The 25,839-nt window shown below is 45.2% G+C and overlaps 1 protein-coding gene across 12 annotated transcripts in view; it reads right to left on the bottom strand.

Annotated features, from left to right (window-relative positions):
• Hipk2 (homeodomain interacting protein kinase 2) overlaps window positions 1-25,436 on the bottom strand; it is a 249,298-nt gene extending 223,862 nt beyond the window's left edge. For 10 of the 12 annotated variants that reach the window (XM_077795930.1, XM_077795932.1, XM_077795931.1 and 7 more), the window contains exon 1: window positions 25,251-25,435. In XM_077795930.1, coding sequence (XP_077652056.1) covers window positions 25,251-25,269 — 19 coding nt within the window. In that variant the 5' untranslated portion in view covers window positions 25,270-25,435. Of the gene's footprint in view, window positions 1-25,250 lie in introns of all 12 variants that reach the window. The other 2 variants (XM_077795929.1, XM_026405407.2) reach the window with 1 other exon arrangement.
• Between the last annotated feature and the right edge of the window lie 403 nt (window positions 25,437-25,839).

Here is a 25,839-nt window from a genome sequence, read left to right as displayed (position 1 = left end):
GTTTTCTACCCCGGTCTCGGCTGAAGCATCTGGTACCGGGCTTCACAAGCAGTGGCCTCCAACGTGGCTCCGAGATGGACTTGTGAATGCGACAGGCCGGGAAGCTGCTGCCTCAGTGGAGCAGAGGGCAGCAGAGGTACCAGAAAACCCCTGGAAAAGCCTCTGGGTTAGGCTGAATGGCAGGTGATAAAACCAGGTTCTTAAGGAGCTCAGCAGGAGGGGCTGGCTCCTCAGCTGAAGGGAGCAACCACAGGAGACTCCCTCCCTGTTGTGTGGTCCTGAGACTAGCACCAACTCTAAGATGACCAACACCATGGCACACACAGGAAGCTGGGCATGGAAGAGGACAAGGCGGGAACAGTGATGTAGTAGCAAGACACCCAAAGTCTTGAGTGATAAAGCAGATTCTGACTTGGGACCATATAGACAGAACACCTTTCAGTTTGGTATGTGCATTTTTCCAGTTAGATACAATAAGCTTTGTGCATCATGGTAGCCCACTTTCTTTTTAAGCGGGGAAAAAAAAAGGAGTGAGCCAGGTGAAGTGGCACACATCTGTTATTCCAGCAACTCGGGAGGCTAAGGCAGGAGGATCGTGAGTTCAAAGCCATCCTCAGCAACAGCAAGATGTAAGCAACTGAGTGAGACTCTGTCTCTAAATAAAATACAAAATAGGGCTGGGGATGTGGCTCAGTGGAGTGCACCTGAGTTCAAACTCTGGTACCAAAAAAGGGGGGGGGTTGAGTTCAATAGGGAATATGCAAAAGTGAAGCTGACATACACCTCAAGATTCTTAGCACTTCTGAAAGTGAGCACTTTGCAGGGCGGAAGATCGGACACTCATGCATACATGCAGGCACACACATGCGCTCGCTCCCACGGGCACATGGCTACCCGCCCTAATCTAACACAGCACAAGCAGTTAAAAAGGCGAACCTGTCCCTTTAATTATACCGATTGCGAGATGGGGAAGGCGCCAGTGGAGAAGGCAGTTAAAGCAGATTGCCCCATTTAGGGAGATAGGATTCTTGGAAACGAGGACTGGCACTCCTCCTAGACTAAAGGTTGCAATGAATAACCAGAGAGCAGGAGGGCGGCAGCCGGGCCTGCTGGCTTCCACCTGACTTCAAAGGCAGGCGCCACGCAGGAGCCAGACCTGGAAACACAGAGGGATCAGGAGAAGCTGAAGGCCTGGGGCTGCTCTCTGCTCCAATTCAGGAGAGTCCTGTTTACCTCGGAGTCCATTTTTTGCCCAAGCAACAGCCTGAGGTTTGGGGGGGTGCTAAAACATGGCTAAACCGTCAGCCTAGATATCGTCCAACAGGCCCTCGCCCTTCCACTTCAGACCACGCCGGCAAGGTCTGAAGAATGCTATGGTCTTCAGGAATGCTAACCCTTTTACCCAAGTTTCCTCGGATGGAAGGAGACCTGATGGTAGACACTCAACAAATGTCATCTAGCTTAAGTCAGGGAGCTGCCCAACTCCAGCTCCATTCTGTGGAGAACAGAACGGGGCGTGCCAAGACTGTTTTGGGGAGGCCATGAGGAAAAGAGCTAGAACTGCCCACTTGAGACACAGTCTCTCACGTCAGGACTGAAACCACCAGTGGGGAGAAGGCTGTGCGTCGAGCAGGAAAGCTGGTGCCCACGGAGGCCAGGCTGGAGTGGAGACGTGCAGATACACATGCACAGGGCGCCAGAGCGTGCGAGCGCAAGAGGGTGCATGTTAACCAAATCCACAGCTGTTCCTCTTACAAAAGCCACTTAAAAGGGCTGGGATGCAGCTCAAGTAGAGCACTGCCTAGCAGGTGTAAGGCCCTAGGTTTGATCCAAAGCCTGGCAAAGAAAAAAAAATCATCTAGAAGTTTCTAAAAATTAAGTAACAATTGGCTTATAAAACAAACTGCCAAGGCCCTGGGGCATCACGTGTTCTTTACATAGACCGTAGAGGACTCAGTAAGAAATGCTCCTTGCCACATGGCACAAAGAGAGAGTGGCGGAATCCCAACCAGAAGGGCGCCCGATTCTTCTACTACACTGAAGAGGAGACAGTTGACTTGGCTTCTTGACGATCAATGGACAAGTCTGATTGTTTGACCACGGCATGAATGATGCACATGAATGATACCATGGACACCTCCATAAATACTGCAAAAGCAATGTATGTCAGGTGACCTTTCAGTTCAGAGAGACGGCTGACCCTGGGGACAATAGTCTTATTTCCGCATAGGGGACACACATTCTAATCACTGTGACTCAGCCAGGGTTGAACCCACTCTCCTTGTCCATGGCTCACTCAGGCACTGGCATGTGACACCACCCTGGCCCCAAAGTTGAGAAGGGAGGTCTGCAGCAATCTTCTAGCAAAGGTTTTCTTGCTCTTAAAAAGAGCCAACTGGAAAGAGATGCTCTCCTTTTCCCTTGGACACCGTTGAGTGTGGATGTGATATCTGAAACCGTGGGACTGTATTGCTGACATGCCTTGGATGGTAAACCAAACAACGAAGGAACCTTGGTTTTTATAACAAACCCCAGAGTTGACAACCTCAGAACTTGTTGCCAATGAGAAAGTGAGTTTTCTGTTGGTTCGAGCACTGTGAGTTTGGTTTCTGTCCCTTGAAGCTAAAAGCATCCCAAATAATCTAATGACAGTCCATTAAACAAAAAACAATTCGTTTCCTGCCATCCTGTGCTCTCTCAGGAGAAACGGCTCCCCGAGCCAATAAAGGGAATCACCGTACCTCAACTTTCCCTCCCTTTCTTCCCCTAGTGAAGCCATGACCATCAGCATAAGCATGAAGCTCCCTCCCGGAGAAACCATAAAGGACATGTGTCCACCAGCCACTGCACCCACCCAAAGTGTTCACCACGAGTAACTCTAGGACCAGGGCCACCCACTGAGGGGAAGCTCATCAGGATGCTCCCTTCCACTTGGATGCGATCTGCTTCCCGGGGCTTTCAAAACCCTCGTTCAAGCTGAACCCACAGCTAACCTTTTTATTCAGCTACTCTTCAGATACTGCTTCTATCTCATACAGCTCGATTCTCAGTTCCTTTCAGACAACTGTTTTCTCACAGTAAGTGCCGTTATGGTTTGGATGTGAGGTGTCCATCGAAAGCTCACACGCGAGACAATGCAAAAAGGTTCAGAGAAGAAATGGTTGGGTTATGAGAGCTTTAACACAATCCACGAATTAATCCCCTGATGGCTTTCCCTGGGTGGTGACTGAAGGCAGGCAGGGTGTGGCTGGAGGAGGGGTCATTGGGGGCGTGCCTTTGGGGTGTATATCTGTATCTGGTCAGCGGAGTCTCTGCTGATCATCTCCTGCTCATCATCGTGTGAGCTGCTTCCCTCTGCCACACTCCTCCACCTGACGTTCAGTCTCACCTCGAGCCCCGGGGAAGGGAGCCAGCTGTCTATGGACTAAGACCTCTGAAACCACAGACCCTCAAATAAACTTTTCCTCTTCTACAATTGTTCTTGTCGGGTCTTTTAGTCACCGCAGTGAAAGAGCTGACTAAAACAGTGCCGATTCTTCTACCTTCCCCATCTCTCAGGCCCAGACATTTTAGAGACTTCAACCTCTCATTTACCCAATGAATGAATGATCAATTTGTCAATTAAATCACCCTCTCTCCCTCTTATTCTCTCCTCCCTCTCTTTCCTACCCCCAATGCAAACATGCCTAATAATGTAAGGGTAATAGTCATGTTTGCAGTCACATATATTGAAGCAATATAAAAATCCAATATGGTCTATCTCTAAACCCTTGTACAGCATCCAATAGTCTTTGTGAAACACACACACACACACACACACACACTGTCTCTCACATGAGCCATCTGACCTGATTAAAACATCTTTCTTCAAACACTGACATTAGAAAAAAAATGTTGTCTTCTTTAACATTATTTTTCTGACATTTAATCATTTCCCTTTTCTTATAAAATATATTTCAGCTATGTTCTCTCCTCAAAAAAAATTATTAGACTTTATTTTTTAGAGCAGTTTTAAGTTCACAGCCAAGCTGAGTGGTACAGACTCCCCAGCATCCCCTGCCCCCACAGCAGCTGCACTCTCTCATGTGCTCTCTAAGGCCAGCTTGAGACCCGAATCTTAACCAACTCACTGTTTTCTAACATTAACTGTGGCCTATGTCCATACAACAACCTCACAAAAGATTTGGAACCCAGCCCTTGTTAAACTTAGGGCTTCTTAAACCATATAAGCTGATCAAGCTCATTCAAAACTCCTTATTTCCAACCCCAGAACAACATCTTCACTTAATTTCTCACTTCCCTCTTATGTATGTTACCAAGTAGTCCCCAGTTTCAATAGAATATTGGGCTAAAAAAAAAAAATGCTCTCAAAAAGATAACGAGACTCTTAGACATATGTGCCAGCAACTCTCATTCATTTTAATATAAGAAAGAGTAATGTTGATTATCACAAACCATATATCATACAAAATTGCTTTTACCAGGCTGTCAGATGTAACACGTGACTTTCCGGGGAGGGTGGGATGACACCCTTTAATTATGTTTTGCCTAGAGAAAAACAAAAATTAATTTATATGTGCTAAAACACATTTTAACTTTAAAAAGCAGAGGTTGCTTAGAAACACAATAAATCCAGTCATTGGTTCAGAGAGAATTTATTGAATCCTAAATATTGGCCAAGCACTATGGTAGGCACTGAGGACGTAGAATGGAAAGGCAGCTCCTTGCCCCAAGAAGCCTCACAAGTGGGAGGCAAGAGAGAGTTGATACAAAGGAAAATCAGCAAATGAAAGCCACACGTGGGGAGGGACCCTGTCACACTAATGGGCATGACCATCCTCAAAAGTCAGACAGGTGCTACTACACGGGCAACCCCAACATTATGCCAAGTTCAAGACGCCAGCTGCAAAAGACCACATATTCTGATTCCATCTATAGGAAAGTAGACTGGTGGTTTCCAGGCAGTAGGGGAGGATGGAAATGGCAATGACTATTAATGGGTACAGATGTACAGGGGTTTCATTTGGGGTTGATAAGAATGTGGTAAAATTATATAGTAGCAATGTCTGCAAAATTCTGTGCACATCCTAAAAACTTTATACTTTATATACTTTATACTTTAAATAGGTGATCTGTGTGAATACCTCAATAAGAGCTGTCAAAAACAACCATTAGAAGATAATGACAAAAGACATTATTTATGAGAATTACCTTAAGAAAGGTACCAAACCTACATACAGAAAACTTATAAACACTATTGAAGTGTACAAAACGTGAATGAAAAGCATGATGTCAGGAAGACTCAGCCTTATCAAGATGTTGATTGACCCTAGAAATCGACAAATTTAACGCAATCCCAGACCAACCAGGGGACAGAGTTTAGAAGTAGATCTCCCAACCTACAGCAACTTGGTATATGATATAGTAAACATTATGATAGTGTAGGGAAAATACATATTTAACAAATGGTGTTGAGACAAGGAAAAATATAAAGATATACCCAAACCTCAGAACATACCCTCATAAGAAAATCAAACCAACCAACACATAAATGGGGAAAAAAATAAGTTATAAAAGTATCCAAAGGAACTTAAAACATGAGATAGGAAAAGTCTTTCTAACTCTGACTCAAAAATACAGCAGTCATTAAAACAAACAAACAACAACAACAAAAAGATGAATTTGATTACATAAGATTAAAACATTTTTGAGGGGCAAAATACAAGTGAATCAAAACATAATTACAAACTGGAAAATTTCTTTTTGCAATTCATATAAAAATAATATGTAAAGAGCTCTTAGAAATGAAGAAAAAGACAACATCATAGTGGGGAAATGCTTAAGGTTCAAAACACAGTTCACATAGAAAATACATAAATGGCATTTAGATAAATGAAAAGATATTCAGCCTGACCTATAATAAAAGAAATGTAAATTGAAACTATAATGGAATACTATTCTTACCTACCAGCAAAAATCTGAATGTTTGACAACAAATCGTGTGGGCCATGTCCTAGGGAAACAGGTACTTTCATATAATGCTTATATGAGTAAAATATGGTTCAAATCTCTCAGAGGGAATTTAGTCAATATCCTTTTCAAATGAAAGATGTGCTTATCCTTTGACCATGCAATCCCACTTCCAGTGTTCCATTCCACAGATGTACCTGCACAAGTTTGAAGTGACACGAGTACAAGTCTGCCCTTGCACCTGGTTTGTAAACAGCAGCGGGTTGGACACAATCCAAGATCATGTTGTTGTTCCATAAACCATGTTACGTCAACAAAATGGGGTACCTTGTGGCCATAAAAAAAAATACACTCAAGATATTTTCTAAGGACTAATATGAAGAGAATTCCAGAATGTATCAAGAGAAAAGAGTGAAGGCACAGAACAATATATGTGCTATGCTACCTTTTGTATAAGAACACACACACACACACACACAGAAACACTTGAATCTGTAAAATGAAAGTCTTCAAATTTTAGCAAGCTACTAATAAAAATGGTCGCCCACGAGGGAACAAAGTGAAGAAAGCAAGCCTGCACTAGCACACCTCTCTACGTTGTCTTAGTTTAATCACTTTAGCTTTCCAGCATAAAGAAACGTGGAGAGAATAACTTAACAAATTCCCACATACCTATCATGTGCATCCAACATCTAAATAGTTTGGACCTTTTGGTCATGTAAAGATATTACCTATCTTTAAAAAAGGCTCAATTAAAACTTTTCTTAAACTGGAAAGAAACTGGAATAATGTAAACTAAGCATATGTCAAAGTGGTGACAGATTTATTTCTATGGACTTCAGAACACAGTATTTTAAATACATGTCTCTTGTGGGATTCATTTAAAGGTAAAGCAAAAAGTACAATGAACTGTTAAACTTTCCTCTGTAGCTTCATATTTTTCATAAGTATTAGTGTTTTGAAATCATATCCTTATGTTTATAAGTTAAAGAAGAAATAAATATTTTCCACAAAAGATGGAATTGCAATGGTAAAATTAAGGAAAGTCAATACACAACGAAACAACCCAAAAGCAAGCAAGGAATGTTAAAACTAAACTAAACGTCAGCCTGAACTTTCCAACGGCCTGTGCTCCCCGCCCTGTCCACTGAAACACCCTGGAAGCGAGTCACCTCTGTGGCGATCCTCCCCCTCGCCCAGACCGTGGTCTCTAAGACCACCACCCTGCACCAAGGGCCCATCCTTCCTCTCCAAGGAGAAGTATCATGTGAGCCTGGGGCATTTTATGCCATGAAGCAGGAAAGCTTTTCAAGAAGGTTCATAGGACCTAATTGAAGGAGTCTCACTGCCTATAGTTGTGACAAAAGGTTAACAATACACACCAAATCAATAAAAATCCATAAATGTATAATGATTTTTTTAAAAAGATAACCGGAAAAGCTCACTACTTGAAAAGGTACACTTTTTTAAAAAAACAGAGTGATCTATTACTGTTTTGTAACCTGTTTGTTTGGTTTTTTTCCATTAAGAATTTCCAGGGGGCTGGGGTTGTGGCTCAGCGGTAGAGCGCTTCCTTAGCACGGGTGAGGCCCTGAGTTCGATCCTTAGCACCACGTAAAAAGAAAGAAAGAAAGAAAAAAAAAGAATTTCCAGGGCTGGGGTTGTGGCTCAGTGGTAGACACCTGTCTTGCACACATGAGGCACTGGGTTCAATCCTCAGCACCACATAAAAATAAATAAATACAGATATTGTGTCCATCTACAACTAAAAAAACAAATATTAAAAATAACAGAATTTCCAATGTTGTATTTCAGTGAAGTTCTTCTCATTTAATGCTTTGCTCATATTCAGATTTTCATAATGGGCCCTCAAATGTGCTCGGAGGCTGGTGCATTAATATCCATATCCAGGGGAGGACCCAGCCTGTGTCTAGCTGTAACTTCCTTTTAGTTTCTTTTCCACCACAGTCTCTTATTGAAAAAAGGGGCCAATTTGAAAAGGTTATTTGAAAAGGTTATTAAACACTATTTGAAAAGGCTATTAAACAACTCCTTTGCTTGAAAATTAATAATTAAAGGAGAGTTTCACCAAAGATCTGCCTTTCCATCAGAGTAGCCAGACAGCCCCCAGTGAGGTGGCCCCGCTGGACTGCAGAGAAAAAGAAGAAAAACCTTTCACAAAGCTAGTGAGAGAGGGGTTCTGACAGCAGTGATCATTCAGCACTAAAACCATTAAGTAAATGCTCTGTGTGCCCAAGTCACGCCACGCAGAGCCCCAAAAAGACTGCTTTCTGGTCTCAGGGGGATGTCACTGCTTGACGAGCAGCCCAGCCAGGGTCCACTGCCACCACCAGCAGCAAAGAGCGAAGGGCACAGAACCAGCTCTGATGCACTCCTGCCAAAAACAGTGGACTTGAACCCAGCCCGCCTCAGACACAGGGCACCAGGGGGTGGAGAGTCAAGCTCCAGCCCCAAAGGAGTCACCCCACTCATCCCCCGGCAATCGGTCCCTTTCTTCAATAGGAGACTGTGTTGGACCAAGAAATGAGGAAGTTATGACCAGACACAGGCGAGGCTCCTTGGCTGGATACAGATTTTTTATTTCAAAGGATGTTTGAGGGCCCATTATGAAAATCTGAATATGAACAAAGCATAAATGAGATGAACATCACTGAAATACAATATTGGAAATTATTCATGGGTAAAAACCCAGAATACAAAACAGTAATCTATCATTTTGCATTTATCCATGCTTTTTCTAAAAAGACCCAAAAGGCTTACCAGTGGCGATATGGAAAGAGGGAAAAGTGTGAGGGAATGTGCACCCCGGCCTGGGGCATGATGGGTGTGATGTGTTTGCTTATCTTTATTTTTTAGTTTTCTATAATGCATAAATAGTGTTTCTATAATAAATAAATCTTTAAATTTATTTATTATAGAAACACTATAAGTCTTTAAATTTTCCAGTAAGCTACAAAAGCCCATGTAAGAAATGATGTGTCATCTTCCTAGAATATTCTGGTGACCTGTCTGTCAATGACAAGGATTCTTGGAATGACTTAGAACAATCTCCAAGTTGGAACATTACTGCTTAGACGATTCTCTGACAAACCAAAGGTTGTTTCCCCCCCCCCCCAGATGGTGGTTAGCTATAGAAATTGAACTGCTACCAACCGAGGTCCAAGAAGTCCTGGGTGATGGTCAGAGAGAAGAAATGAAAGCAAAGGTGGCCCATAAACGGGGTGCTGAAAGGCCTCGAGTACACTGCACCCACCTCCCCGTGTAGAGCACTGCAGTGAAGTTCCCAAAGCTCTAGGAGAAAAGGGAGGTTCACAGCAAGTAAAAGAGCCCTCGGGTCTCAGGGAGAAAACCTCAGCTGGACATAGCTGCTGGCAGGGCAACTCAGAATCACCCTGTGACAATGAAGACACACCTGCACAGCCATTTACAAACTCACTTATCAGGTTGACTTTTGTTTTGAATCATCACTGTCAATTTTAGAAGACATACCATACACTCTGGAGGGTGACAGTTTCTCCAGTGCAGCGCCACATAAAAATCTATCTGAACAAAAACTATGTTGTACGATCATTCACCTACTTAGCAAGTTTTAGGAAGTATCTACAACAAATGTGACAGCACTGCCATAGACAGAGACAGCCACGAACACATTTCTCTCTTCTTCGTGGAGCCTGCAGCCCAACAGATGAGCCAGGTGGAAAACAAATATATACCCAAGTCAATGGGCACCTGAGAACTTTCAGTGTTATGAAGGAAAAGAACAGAGTACTCTGAGGTCAGAAAGGATCATCTGATTCACACCAAAGGGTCAGGGAAGGTCTCCCGGAAGAAGTGACATTTCAGGTCTGATTGCAGAACGAGCAGGAGTTGGCCAGGCACCCCAGGCAGGAAAACTACATACGCAAGGGCACTGGAGCAGGAAGCACCGGGGACTGTCACTGAACTGAAAGAGGCCAGGATGCGGCACTGAGAGGGGAAGACTGGCGTCAAGAGACTGGAGAAATAAGCAGGGAATGCGCTTGACCCGTGTGGTTCAGGATTTAGGATCTTCTTGGCAGTGGGTGGAAGAAGTTGGACATCCAAAGTGGGAAAGTGATAAGATCTCATTTACACTTAGTATCGTTATGGGAAATCGGCTGGAATGGCTCCAGAATGGGCGCGGGGAGCCAAGTCAGGAAACCGTGCAGATGAGACACTGTGGGGGGCTAACGAGGGTCCACACTACAGCCTGGGTGCTTGATGCAGACCAAAGTCTGTTTCCATAAGGCAAGTTTTACTAGAATACAGCCTGGCTGACCATTTACACATTGTCTATGGACGTGTAGAGCTGGGCAGTAGCGACACCGACCATGCAGCCTGCAATGCCTAAGATGCACACCATCTGGACCTCTACAGGGAACATTTGCTAACTCTGGACCAGGGACAGAGTGGAGAGAAATGAACAGGTCTGTGATACACAGTCTGTCTGTATTATCCACCGAGTGTGCATTTGTGAATTCATCTACCACTGAAATTTGTTTGCAACCCCAAATCAGCACTTAGGCGCTCTGAATCATTCCAGCCTGTGCACAGCACAGTGATGACGATGCTCGGCCCGATGTGCACAGCCATCTGGGGCCCAGCAAAGTCATGCTCTGCCTTCCTGTTTCAGCTCCTATATTACGAAAAAGTGTCCTTCAGGCAGTGTATTCAGTGTCACATTTTTGCACTTCCATGCTTTCCATTTTGCTTTTTCGGTCCTGGAGATTGAACCCAGTTGTGCTCTACCACTGAGCTGCAACCACAGCCCTGTCATGTTTTTATTTTGAAACATGGTCTTTCAAAGTTGCTGAGGCTATCTATCCTTGAACTTGCGATGCTCCTGCCTCAGCCTCCTGAGTAGCTAGGACTACAGGTATGTGCCACTGAGCCAGGTGTTTCTGTGTTTGGTTATTTTTTTTTTTGGGGGGGGGGGTCTGGTGATCTTGCCATTTCAGATGGCCCCAAGCACAGTACTGAAGTGCTTAAAGCTAAACACAGAAGGCTGTGGTGTGTGTGGAGAGCCCTGTTCTGAGTGACTCTGTGATGAACAGAACAGCAGCTTCCAGGCTGTGCCTAGCCCTGAGTGACTCCATCTTGTAAAGCAGTAGTTTGCCCTGAGTTACTTCATTTTCTATATCAGTGCCACCCTTTGTTACTATAAGTAAACATCCACCATCCACATGGTATAATCATAAGACACAAACTGATAACAAATTAATTATGCTAATAAAAATGACCACCTGTGAATCTACTGAATTAAATCAGAAGCACATGGAGGCATGGGGTTATCGATCCTTTATCAGAAAAATCAGGTCCATGAGCTTATCAAACATACCAGATCACAGAATGAAGCCACCTTCTCACCCATTACAGGAGGAACACTGAGACTGCTGGGGCAGCACACACTCACCTGTCATCAGACCATCCGGTAAATGTCACGAGGTCCCCAGGCTTCAGCTCAGCTGGATTTCCCTGCTTGACCTGGCTCACTTCAAAAGTGCACACCATGCAGACCCTGGCCTTCAGCAAGTTCTGTGCTCCGACAGAGGCGCACTCTGAACATATTCTCTGGCTGGTTCTTAATCTTATCTGACCACTTGCAATGACTCTTGCATTTGTATCTGCTCTCTGCCTTGCTCTGGGTATAGTCTCCTGAACCCCCCTGGCCACCTTAACCCTTTCCTAACCTTTATGTCACACAAACACACCCAGAGAGATGTGTGTAAGGTGTGATATGGGACTTCAGTGTTACAGATATTAGTAATTCAAATTAGAATATAAGAACCTCAGATTTGCCTGGCACATACAAGGGACTCACAAGTCTTGGTAAACTGCAACTCATAAAAGTGATATAGCTGGCAGATTTATTGTTATTCAATAAATTCTAACACTGTGGAAAGACATCAACGTGTTTGGTCTATGTTAACAGCATAGCTCACTCGTGACAGCAGGCCTTATGAGAAAATACATGTGTTAGATAAGCTCATTCAGGCATGAGTTACAGGGCTGCGGCCATGAGCTCAATGTTAATGAGGCAACAACATTTATTAAAATAGGGTTGTCTTCCAACAGAAACACATGTAAACATCATCATCACACCAGCATACGTGATGTTATGCCCACCAACATATGACATCACGACTCCAATGTTAGTGACACCATGTGTTGATCGGGTGATGAAAATATGACCAGAGGCTTCCAGACACTTGACCCAGCGCGGCCCCTCGAAGGTTCAGTATTCACTGATGCAGTGTCCCCGTGACTTTACAGAGCACAACCATGGCAAATAATGAGAATGACTGTGCTTAGGAGGCAAAAATCAAAAAAATTAGGTGATAGATTAAATGTGTAGTAAAACAAAGTCAAGGACAACCCCAGGTTTTTGCTGCAGAAGAAGCTGCTGTTTGTGGAACTAAAGACTTCTGGAGCCAGAGTATACCTCAGGGCATTTTTTTCTTTTTTTTGTTTTTTGGATATGAAAAGGTTGAGATGCCTATGAGACATCTAAAGAGATGTCAAGTAGATGGTTGGCCTTGTGACTCTGGAGCTCAAAAAAGAAGCCTAGGTAAGGACAGAATGTAGGGAGTCAGTGACACACAAAGGTGGCACTTAAAGCCTGTAACCGACATGCCACCCCAGGAACGAGGGCAGGGCCCAGGCTTAAGAGCAGCAAGAAACTCTGTGGTTAAGTTAAGTCTTTCTCAAGGTGGTTTGACTCATTTAATATAAAAGTACTTTGAGGAAGAAATGGATCTCACAGCATGTATCTAAAACCTAATGAATCTCTTGACCTAGGAAATCTATTTTGGAGAACCTATCTTAAAATTCAGTCAAAACTTAATGTTACATAGGAGAACCTGAGGAATAATTCAAGATGGTAAAACCAGAAATAACCTTAACATTGGGTATGCTTACACTGACAAAACTAATGATATTTTTCTCTGTGATTTCACCTTTAGATTCTGATCTTAGGAAATTTCAACTCCTCCAGAGGTTTTAATAAAAATCCACTTCTATTTCCTTCCAGCTTTTTTTAAAAAGTGGATCATTCACCTTTATCTACTACAATGCAAGCTGCTTTGGGGCAGAGTTTTATCCTTTCAGTTCATCGCTGTACATACAGCACCTACAACAGGCCCAGCACACTGGTCGTGCTCAGTAGATTTCTGTTTCATCTCACATTTTAATCACGCAGGATTTATGGTGGTGTAACGATGTGAGATGATGATACCTGTGGACATTTTTCAAGATGCTAACATCTTGTCCCATTTCATCTGTCTTACCGGCCTTCTTATCCCCACTGCTCCATGGCTCCTCCTCCATCATCTGTTAAAGGCTCTCAGACAACAGAGCCTTACCTTGGGCTCACCTGTTCTGCCCTGTGGATGGATCTGTCAAATTCTGTGCTAAATTTGAAGTGGTATGGCTTAACACTGGGTGCACCTAGCCCCTTTGCTATTCTATGCCCAACACCTCTTCCAAGAAAAGCAACAGAAATCAGTGTCTCAAATTTTAAAACACATTTCCAGATTTTGATGGAAACAAAAGCCATTTATATTTGGAGAGAAGCCAACATGTTTACAAACCCCACTTCCTGAGCTGGGAGGAACTGGAAAGACTGTCTAAAAGGTAGCCGTCGAGGGGGGGGTGGGTGAAGGGTAACTGCAGGATCCAAATCGCCTACTGTGGGGGGAACCCAGCTCTGCATGTGTGAGCTGCCTGAGCCTCTTCTGCATCCACAGACCTCATGACAGTGGAGTCTACCTTGTGGCACTGCTGCAGGGATGCAGGGAACTCAAACATGCCACGTTGTAGAACTGGCAACTGAAAGTGCTGGATTCGATTTGCTGTTAGGATCATCTTTTCAGAGTATTTTCCCCTAGAGGTCTCAGTGATATTATTCTCAGATTTGGAATCTGTTTTGCTGCTCAAAGAGGGCTCTGGGCGTGCTCCTCCACCCCACCTCCCTCCCACGCGACAGCCACTACACTGCATGCTCTGCCCTTACTACCTCATCCACCTCATCCGAGCAGGGCCAGGGCATTGGGACATTCCTATGGGGACACAAACACTCTAGCACTGGCGGTCTCCAGCTTAGTCACCTCTTCTCTAGGAAGGATCCCAGCCCCTTCATGCTGGGCCCCTTGTATGTCATTCAGACCACTCTGGCTCGCCCGGGAGAAGCAGGGCAGCCTGCCTGTCAAGACAAGAGCGGGCTCTGGCGTCAGGTGGACTCGAATTCAAGCCCTGGCTCTACCAATTACTGGTTAGGAGACCTTGGATACGTTATTTAATATCCCTAAGCCTCAATTTTCTCTTCTGTAAACAGAGAAAATCACAGAGCTGTTAAACGCTGGTTAATAATAATATGCTACTGTGAGAATAACTCCCATTCTGTTCTGGGGCCCCAGGGCCAAACAGCAAGGCCTACAGACTGGCTGGCTCTAGACGACCAAGAGAAAGTAGCTCCTGTACTTACTGACCTGTCCTGCCCGGGAGAAGTTGGGAAAGCAGAGGAGGAGGAGGCTGGGCTGGATCTGCAAACTTTGGGAAGCCCGGCTACAAAAGGCTGCAGAGCTGCAGATACGCCACGCCGGCATCGCACTCATGCCCAGGAAAAGCTTTCATCAAAGCAACCATCATCTGATTTTAAGTATTTACTAAATTTTCATTCCTCCAAAATAACGATTCTCAACCGGAAATGCAAACTATTGGGCCCTACTACAGACCTCACGAGTCAGAAACTCTGGGGGTGGGTCCCCGTGTCTTAAGAAGCCATCCTGGGTGGTTGTGAGGCGGGAGAACCATTTCTCAACATGCCTACATCCACTGAAAGCCCCAGTCCTACCAGCATGACAAGGCACATATGGCCCTGAAGGTGCCCCCACTCAAAAGAATAAGGAGCAAGGGAAAGGTCTGGCTTGGTGGGCAGATCATAAACAGGTAGAAGCAGAGAAGAGACGCCATCAAGGATGGAGGGAGCCATGTATGCCAAGGGCCAGAGCTCACACAACAGCGGCCAGACTGACCAGGTTCACTGTGAACATGTTCCCTTAGCTGCAACAGGAAAGTGGCCCATTTCATTACTTAAGCTTCACAAAGCAAGCAGCACTGTGTAGAAAACCCAGGGTGAGGAGGGAAGGAAGGGAGCCCAGCTGAGTGAAGCAACAGCCAGCCATCCTTAGACAAACAGGAAACATTTCGAGTGTCTGTTGCCCAAGTGTTTGAAGCAAGGTGTCCCCTTATCAGCACTGCCCTTAGGCAGAACACAGGGTCCCTGCCATACCCTCCCCAGGGCTCAGGAGTCCTCAGAGTCAAGGTGTGTAACCACTTACAGGTGAGCAGCCGCTCTCTTCCAGACCCTGGGGCTGTGGGGATTCCCTTCCACAAGGGCCACGCCAGCATCCAGGTCCCTTCCCAGGGCCTGTGGGCATACACATAGGCCTGACAGGCATCCCAGAGTCACCCCTAGGTCCAAGAGGAGGGGGAGGGGGTAACGCTTGGACACACAAACCAGGAAGGGTCAGTGGCAGGCTGGGCCCGGTGCTGTGCTCTGGTCCCAGGACCCACAAATGTCAAGCTCTTATGAGTGTAAAAATCTGTGTTCAGATACTTTCAAAGGCTGCTTGGAAGAACTGCCATGCTTCTAAGGCAGGTCTGGAGCAGCACCAGGCAAGAATGCACACCAAGGATCCCACATGGGATCAGAATGACATGGCTGAAAGCAATGGCAGGTCTCAAGCTGTAGTCACAGTGAAGGGAAAGAAAGACTCTAAATCAGGGGCTGGGGATGTGGCTCAAGCGGTAGCGCGCTCGCCTGGCATGCATGTGGCCCAGGTTCGATCTTCAGCACCACATACATGTTATGTTCTGCCGAGAACTAAAAAAAATAAATAAATATTAAAAAATTCTCTCTCTCTCTCTCTCACTCTCTCTCTCTCTCTCACTCTTTCTTTAAAAAAAAAAAAAACTCTAAATCAGACCTTGGGAATCAGTATTCTTTAAAAAAGGGCTGGGGCTGGGGCTCAGGGGTAGAGCGCTCGCCTAGCACATGTGACGCACTGGGTTCAAACCTCAGCACTACATAAAAATGAAATAAAGATATTGTGTTCACCTACAACTAAAAAATAAATATTTTCAAAAAAGCTGCTTAATGACTTAAAAGTGCTCTGAGGTTCTGTGAAACTCATCATGACTGTACTGGTTCCTCTCCTGTGAGTCTCTGTTGTTGTTGTTAATAAGTAGCTCATGGTGACAAGCTGCGAACTTCTCAGGGAAACAAGGAACAACTTCCTAACAGAAGACTGTAAACACAGGAGCTGAGGGCACTGTGGCTTTTCTCTCCTTGGGAAAGAAGGAAAGATTCCCTCCAGAATAGGCTCCAGGCAGCACTGCCGACTGCAAGTGGTCCCAGAGGACCGAAACTCAGTAACTAACTCTCTCACAGTCTGGGGACAGAGGGAAGTGGCTCTGATAGCCTCCTAGGAACCATGGCGTCGGAGCTCCACTTGGAGATGTGGAGCATTCTGGGGTGTTCTGGGGCTTTCGTCACACTGCCCAGGGCAGGGGGTGGACGAGCCCGGATCTGTGTCCCCCACGCGCAGACTCCCTGTCCAGGATCAGAGAGGCTCTTCACTGCTCTGGACCTCAGTGTCCTCCTGTGTCAAAAGCTGAACACTACTTCATGAAGACCTTGCCAGGTATATACTCTGACTCAAGAAGATCCTGGGCAATGTGAGGAGCCTACAGAAAGAAGAGACTCTTAGGAGAACAGAACGATACCATGGTATCACCAGCTGCAGCAAGCCTTCCCCACCCTAGGTCTCCGCCACAAGGTTCAGGGACGAAAGCAAAAAGGAACGAATAATTATTGAACCCTTGGGCCAGGCATGCTGACCAGAGCTAACTGCACGTCCACCTGGGCGACCCTGAGAGCGGCCCCATCTCCACGGGGCTCACACCTCCCACTACACTACCCAGCCTCCCCACAGGGCTCACCTCCAGCTGCCTCCTTCCTCCGATTATATCCAGCCTGGTAAAAATTACCTTGTTCAAGTATCATTTTGATTATATCGGTCCCCTTCTCCACACCATAAAATGTCTCTTGAATTAGAACCCCTTTTAAACCTTTCAACAACTGATCCCAAACACTTACCATTCTCATCTGCTGGTCTATTTTGTGCTTACCACTCAAGCCAAGCAAAAATTACTTTGCAAATGAATTCCATTATGCGCTCTGCTTATTCACCTTGTTAAGCCAGCACAAGAGCTTGGACTGTTTCTGTTGTCTCTTTATAGAAAGAAATACCTCATTTATCCGACTTCCTTGGAAATAAGCTGATCCACAAAATTGATCTGCATAAATTAACTTTCCCCTCTACCAGGAACTTAACCCTTGAAGCAGCCTTAAATCCCTTTGGAGTAAGTCCCGGGTAAAATCAAAGGAGAGAGTTTCTCTATTTTAACCATTTTCATTTCTGTAATACATTATAGAACCTCCCAGTTTCAGTTAGCAGAACATAATGAACATCGATTAATCTTTTCCTGATGGTGCAGGTCATACTTAATGAATAACAGTGATCACACTGTGCTGGGCCACAGATGGAAGAGGCTCAGGGGCTGGCGCTGATGGCACATGGGCATTCTCTTGCACACTTTCTCTCTACTTCTCCTTGGCAAAAGCACCCCTGAAATTCACTTTCTACCTGAAGTTCCTGCTAGCAGCATGCATTTGGAGGGGTGGATGCAGTTACACAGAATTTGGGAGCTAGAACTGCCCCTTTCTATACAGTTTCAAGAATTTACATTCTGGTTTTTGTCAGAGCCCTATAAATTCTTTATTAGAAGAAAAAAAATAAGAACCCCTACCCCCCCCATTTTCACAACCAACAATAAGCCAATATTCTCCAAATCTTAACATATGATTTTTCTGGGGGAGTAGGGTACCAAGGATTGAACCCAGGGGCACTTAACCACTGAGCCACATACCCAGCCGTTTTTATTTTATTTTATTTTTTTATTTTTGAGGTAGAGTTTCACTAATTGAATTGAAGCCTCGCTAAGTTATTGAGGCTGGCTTTGAACTCATGATCATCCTGCCTCAGCTTACTGAGCCACTGGAATTATAAGTGTGTACCACCACGTCTGGCTTATGTGACTTCTAACAGAACTGTAGGCACAAATACCATTAAAATGTGCTTCTTGAATGCTCTGAAGCTACAAGTTGTATATAGAACTAGCATGATGGATTGCTTTTATTATAATAATTGGAAAAGTCACTTCATATTTAACTAACAATTCATAGGTTGAATCAACAAGGAAACATTGGTATGGAGGAAAATGGTAAATAGCCTCAAACGTTTTTTCATCAGGATGCAATCTGTAACTGTGTGAACCAAAAATGCTTTTCCATCTAATGTTATAGAAAGTTCCACAGTGATATTTCACTGCAGATGGACAGAACCACCTGGGGGGGAATGCCCTTGTCCGCTCATATATTAGACTGCATTCTTTTGTGACAAAGGTTTTATAAAGTCTGCAGCATTAGCACATGCAGAAGAGTCAATCAATCTTAATTCTGCTTACATGGTGGCATTTAATTAATCAGAACCTACTAGGGCAAACGTGGTTAGGCAAGAATTGTTAAAAACAGAACAAAATCACTACAAATCAGTTCAATGCCATGTTCAGAAATAAGTGGCTATAAAACCACAAAATTGTTTTGTAGCTTTAAAGAGCGTGTGTGTGTGTGTGTGTGTGTGTGTGTGTGTGTGCACGCGCGCTTGTTTTTTGGAATTTTTTTTCTTTGCAACTTTTTTCCTAGCTGGCTTTCTAATGGCAAAGTCCCCCATCAGAAAATACCCAGTTGCAATGAGATTGCCCATTATTTCTTTTGCTTTTCCCATTGGCTTTACACCAAAGAGAGGAAGGAATCCCCTCTGAAAGTCTGCCTGGCAACCACTCTCATGAACATCAAGCTGGCCAACTTAGAGGACCTGGTAAAACAGGTATGGCTCTTGCTGACTCAGAATCCATAAAGAATTTGACAAACCGTCCTTCCCAAACCTGGGTGAACTGACATTACACTGAATCATCAAGATTCGTCTGTGTGCTCTCTTTTCTTCATTCAAGTGCAGTGCAAGTTTTTTATACTTTATGTCCTCTGCATTCTGTTGGTCAGATCCACAGGAAATAATTAAGAAAGATTCTAGAGTTGAAAGCAGAGAGGAGAAATTCAAAGTGCTCCAGAGTCAAGCAGAAGTGGTGGCCTTGTTGAGGTGAGGGTGAGGACGTCAGACACAAGCATGAGAGAAAGAGGTGAGCGCAGGCTTGATAGGAGCCACCACCCAGGGTTGTCCTGAAGTAAGTCATTACTTAGAGATATTAAAATGCACAGTCAATTCAACAAATATTTACGAAGTGCCTACTAGGTTTAAGAAACTATACAGCTATTGTGGGGGATACAAAGATGAATCAGACATGGTTCTTGCCCTCCAGGGGTTCCCAAAGATGCAAGAACCCTGCAGTCATTTTCCTTGCATATGCTGTACTAATAAGAACATTATGAAGGAACTACATTCAGATTTGATCACCATTTTTTTTTTTTTTAATGAGGAGAAGCTAGAGTTCAGAAAGAAAGTAGATGCTCTCAGGAACATAAAACAGGCTCTGTGAGGAAAAAGCTAAAGAGACCCAGTTCTTATCCTCAAGTACATGAAAGGTTTTGAAGAAAAGAACGGAGGAAAAGAAAACAAGTTTGAATGACAGCAGGAGCCATTTCTGCCTGGCCCAGGAATGTCTTGACAATCAGGTTAATAGAATACTGGTATTGGTCACTGAGGGAGTTCCTGGTGCCCTTTCTTGGAAAAAAAAAAAAAAAAAAAAAGTTTTAATGAACTGAAGATTTCAAGTCACAGACATTCACCTTCCTGAAGGCAGAGCGTGAATGACATCTCTCTGGAGGTCTGCTCCTGCTCTGGGCTCTATATTCCTGAGGACAGAGCCAGGCTTTTCTTTTTTCATAACTCCCAGGGTGATCTGCTCCTGGGAAGTGGCACTGAATGTTGCTGCATGACCACCTGATGGATGATCCACCAAGTACCACCGCAGAGCAACCTGGAATACAAGAGCTCAGCAGGACAGCAAAGCAGGCATCAATCTTCCAACAGCCACGTGTGGGTGCCAGAGCCCACTCACAACAGAGCCTGTGACTCTAAATGCAAAACAACAACAACAACAAAATGTCCCAGTGGTATGTGCATGAGAAATGTGTTTGCATTGACAAAGATACACAATTCAAGTAATGAAAGAGGAAGACTGCAAATGAGAGCTGGCAACATCTAAGACATTTCTAAGAAAATCTGTGAGTATATGTGACACTCCTATATACGTTATTTATTTATTTATTTTTTAGTCCACACAAAGAAAATATTTCAAGAGAAAAATAGGGAAATAGGGTATTCCCTTTATACCTTAAGAAAACATAAGCATGGAAAAAAAAAGAAAACATAAGCATGTAAGAACTACCACTAGAAAAAGAAAGAAAAAAGACTGCATATGGGGCCAGACCCCCAGACCCCCCACAGTGGTCCAAGTTTAACTATTTGGCTTTACTTCCTATTCTCCTATAATCCTCGAGGTTTGGGTCCAAGTCTTTGTCATTTCTCCAGACTAAGAACCTGTCAGGGGTCCAGTACGTAGCAGACCCTGAGTAAATGCTTGCTGAGTGAATGCATTAAGGATGTGTCCTGGTCTGCAGAGCAGAAGAACAGGGAGTTCGTGTGGGTAGAGGGTACAGAAAGCGCCCAGCACAAAGCACAGCCTAAGTCATAATTAACATCACCAACTCCAAGTATGTCAGGTTCTTTTAGAGGAAAAATAAAGATCTTATAATCCAGGTTTTCAATTTTATGAATCCCTCCCCCATATGAAATGGAACTATGACAAGTTTGGGCCTTTCAAGTTCACACTCTATCGGGGTTACATAAAGTCTGCTGGTATGATTCTGAATCCCGTCTTTGATGGCAACCCCAAGTGCTCAAATCGTCATCACAAGACTACCAGAGAGCACTGGAAAATTACATGTTCAGAGAACAATAAAAAAAATGCTCACATATCCTACCCTCTTGATCATCACTACTTTGTTCCATACAAACCTCAAAGGTGGCTCCCCAAGATTGGTCTCTATGGGAGGAAGGAAGAGAAACGAAGGAATATAAAACATAAAATATGAAGAATATGAGCAGCTGTAACTTACATAAAGCACCAAGTTTTCTTTGGTACAAAAGTGATGTCTAATGCATGGTGGAGCAGAACCTGGACCATGGCTGGGTAGGACCCTCCCCTCGAAAGAGGTCCCTAGGAGCCACCTCTGGACCTCCTTGCCCAGCCTGCTGCCTTGTTCAGAAATGTATCCTGGCTAAGGGCAAAGGTCACCTTTCACACTTGGGGATACTTTGCCAGAGGCACAGTTATAGCCCCTGAAACTCTGTCCTAGTATTTGTACATTTTTAAAGTAGCACAGAAAGTGCCACTATAGAAGAGAAATTCTCCACCTGAAACCAGCAGAAGCTCAATGGGAATAAAGGCTCTGGAAAGGTCACAGAGGGGTAAAAAAAAGGTTCTTTCTTCTGTGGCTCTAGGGGGTTTATTGTTGCTGGTGCCCAAACTGCAAAAGGAATAGCAGGAGATTAATAATTGAAATGTTGCTATTATTGGTTTTCTAAACTATTTGTGGGTTATTCTTTCCCTGGAGTGGTCACGCCATAAGCAGCTCAGAAGATAGAGGGATTTAATACATACTGAGAAAATGCCTACTACAGCCAGGGACTTCACTAAACACTAGTTTCTAATGGAGTCTTCGCACAATCCAATAAGGCTTTAAAAAAAAAAAAGCTCCAAGAAGTTAAGAAACAGGCCCAAAGTCATATGGCTCGATTCAGACTCTAGATTTTTCTGTTTCTAGTCTCATACCACAGTGTCCAGAATCAAGGATAAAATTACTGAGCTTAGATTCACTACTCAAATGTGATGAGTAGAAAAACAATATTTATACTTACTCATTTTAAAAATATAAAACATAAACACAGGAAGAGATATTTTAGAACCTGTGTCATCAAATTTTTTTTAAGGGAAGATGATTCAGAATCTCCCTTCTTGGTAGGCATCTTAGTAGACAGGTGCTTTTAGGTCCATCTGATGATGAGTTTCAGCAGGACAGTTTCTGGAACTCTGCAAAGTGTTCCTTGATATAAGCCCCCACTAATCAACACATCCCATCTCAGGTACAGTCAGACATAATGAACTTGGAATTTAGGTTCCTCTAATTCAGGACCCACAGCAACACAGACCTTTGTGGTTGGCCTTTGCACTCATATTGAAAAGGCCTTGCTAAGCAAGTTAATGGAGTAAATACAATCACAAGGCAAATGTTTAACCTTCTAAAGAAAATAAACTTTTTTAAAAAGAAGTTTAACTTGATCAGTACCAAGCCCCTGAAAGCTAATGTGCTGTTTATAAACCCATCCTTAAAGCAAGTCCTGGAAAACTGATTATACTTTGTTGCCCATTAATTTGTATTATCAAACACACCTTGTTTCAAAAACAGTACTCCTGTCTAAATCTCTGGCAGTTGCAAACGCTTTACTAATGCATTACGGCCTTCACCCAGAATTCTAACTGGGTACAGTTGCATTCCATTTAAGCAATTCCAGCTGAAAGGCCTCATGTGTCATTATACTTTTCCTGAGAAGAATCATATTCAATTTTTAAGAGCTCAAAACCCATTAGAAATCCCTCTTCTTGGAAAATTCCACATGAAAAACACCACTCACTTAAGACATACACAGGGAGTCCGTGTGTTCTGATTAGGATATGGTAAAAATCAAGTTCACTGAATCCAGCAGATGTCACCAAGAGGGAAAAAGGAGGTCACTGGAGTCTTGGAAGCACCCGTCACAGTGAGTAAATGGAGGTCCCAGCAGCATAATTCTCGACTGTGGAGGTCATCGATCTGCTTTAAAGCATGACCAATAGTCTCTTTCAGAAAGACCAGATCTCAGTTTGGAGCTCAAGAGCAGGTGAAGAGGAAGACTACTCAAAAAATTATAAAGAGGCACAGAGAAAAATGCCACAAAATACAGGAACAATAAAAGACTACACATACGAGATTGATGGAAACCCAGGGTTGAAAGGGGTCACCAGGTTAGTCACCTGGGAAGGGGAAGGAAGACTGGCAAAACTGTGAGCTGAGACCTTAGAGATCCATGATTATTCTGAAGCCATAGCACCTCACACACCTACAATCCTTTATCTGGTGTGATACATTGAAAGAAGGATGCATAAGAACAGAAGCTCCAAGTCTTAGCCCACGGGGGGGATGGCCTACATTCCATATGGCTTTAGAATGAAGAGGAGAGGAGAACAGCGTAGTTCCCAAGATGGCTTTGTACAAAGTTGACAAAATACATCTCAACCCACGTACTCAGCCCCCTGTAACAGAGAAAGCAGTCGTCTACTATAGTTTTGAATTCAATGCCAAGTTCCTTCTCTAATTCTCACCCCGAGTGTCCAGCAGAGGGAGTCTCAAAGAGGTACTTAATAAAGAGAAAACTGTTTCATTTTAACACTCTAGACAGTGGGAGCTTTGACTGCAGCCCCCTCCGCTAGACACAGATGAACAATGACTGCCCGACATGGGCTCTTATAAGCGTTCACAAATCCACCGGCATGTTTTATTCTGTGTGGTGGAGTGATCAGAAATTTGGTTTTGTTTTGTCGAATGGTTAAATGGACCTTGTGTTCTTCAGAATCAAAGAGGAAAGCCCCTGGAATAACATCTCTCTGTTGCCTTCTAAACAGCCCCTTTGTTTCTAAGAGAGTCTGAAAAAAAAAAAATATTTACAGTCGATAGGTTATTTACAGGCTCGTTATCCAAGGCCTGACTGGTAACTTTATTCCATCCAGACACCTAATTCATTTGGAGCCCTAGAACTAATAACAGATTTTCTTTTCAGATAAGTTTTTTTTTTTTCTTCCCCAAATCAGCCTCTCCTAACAGAGATAAAACTATTAATGTGATCCCTGTCTACTCACCACAACTGTTCCTGGATTTATAGGATTACAATCTCTTCTTGCCCCTCCTCTCCATTCCATGCAAACCCTCTCCCCTCTCGTTTGCGATTTCATCCAGAGAATATCTGAACAAAACCGAAAGAAAGCCAGATGGACCCTCGCTAAAAGTATGTAAAGGCTGCTATTTCAATGATTTCATGGGAGAAACATTTTCACGATGAAGTGACTGAAAAATCAGACACACTTTGGTTGAAAATCCCTCGTACTACAAGCACACAAAAACACACCGAAGTGTAAAAACTTAGTTGATTCGGGTTTGATTTCTGGCTGGAAGCTGCAGGAACTGACTGAAGAGAAACGAAAGAGTGTGCAAAGCAAATGTAGTGCCTCTGTCTTACCTTCTTTTCTTTCTTCCTGAAGACAGTCAAATCAGAAAAAAAAAAAAAAATCGCCCAACGCCAGGTGAAGAAGGTGCACAATACAGATTTCTCAAGACCGATCCAGAGAAACGTCTTCGCCCCCCGCCCCCCGACTTGAAAGCCCAAACTACATTCTCCCTTCCCCACGCTAATGCGGGGAGATTTTACCCTATTTCATTGTTCTGCCTGGGTCTGAAATGGACTTTTCATCTCTTCCCCCCCCCCTCACCGCCTGGCCCCAAACGATCCGATCCGACAGCCCCCCAAAATCGGAGGCTCGCGAAGAATAAAGGAGTGTGGGGTGGGAGCGGAGAGGAATGGAAAGGGGAGCAGCGAGGGCAGAGAAGTAGAAAGGGGGTAATCCTAAAGGTAACGTTCTGGGAGGGGGGGAGCTAAACCGCATCACCTTCATTTATCACAAATAAATGAAAAGAACGGTCAGAGGTCCGTCTTCCCCGGCGCCCCCACCCCATTTCTTTTCTTAGGGCAGTAGCCCACCCGGGCACACACCCCCTGCCGCCGCCCCCCAGCCTCTTTCTCCACCCTGGAAATAAGATCCTGCGAACGCCGGATCCCGGCCGCGTTCTGGCCGGGGAGGGGGCGCGGGGAGGGTCGGGAGCCCTCTCCAGCCCCGCCGAGGGGGCTGCGGCCGGGGGCTGCCGGCGAGGGGCCGCGGGCAGAACAAAGCTGCGGGGGCCGGGCCGGCGGCGGCGGGCGAGCGGGGTCGGCGGGACCGGCGCCCCTTACCTTCGTACACGGGGGCCATCGGGGCCGGGGTGTCCGCGATTCATGGCCACGGAGAAGGGAAAGCGGCGCGCGAGCTCGGCCCCCCCAGCCTCAGTCGGAATCTGCCATCTTGAGCCTGTGTCTCCGCTCTCGGCGCCGCCGAGGCCGCCAGCGCCCGCATCACCGCCTCACTTGGCCGGCGCCGGGGGAGGGGGCCGGGCGGGCGCGCCGCCGCCGCCGCCGCCGCCGCGGCCCGGGCCCTGCGCGGGGGCTCGGCCGGGCGGGCGGGCGGACGCCGAGGCCGAGGGCCGGGCGGCCGCGGCGCCCGAGCGGGTCCGCGGAGGGCGGGAGCGGGGCGGGCAGCGCGGCCAGGGCCCGGCCGGAGCTCAGCTCAGCATGGCTGTGTGTGGGGGCTCCGGCAAAAGTTGCCCGGGAGGAGGCGGAGGCGGGGAGCGCGGCGGAGGAGGGGCGGCGCGGCCGAGCGCGAGCGAGCAGCGAGCGAGCCGGGAAGAGCCACAGGGAGTCCGCGCGCAATCGAGCGCCGATGGCACGGATGCAGGCGGGGAAGGCCGAGCCCGAGGGCAGAGCCCGGCCGCCGGCCCAGGGCACC

Source organism: Urocitellus parryii, chromosome 3, assembly GCF_045843805.1.
Source record: "Urocitellus parryii isolate mUroPar1 chromosome 3, mUroPar1.hap1, whole genome shotgun sequence".
Taxonomy (NCBI): domain Eukaryota; kingdom Metazoa; phylum Chordata; class Mammalia; order Rodentia; family Sciuridae; genus Urocitellus; species Urocitellus parryii.
Note: the sequence above shows the minus strand (reverse complement) of the source record. Positions and strands in the feature narration are given on the sequence as shown.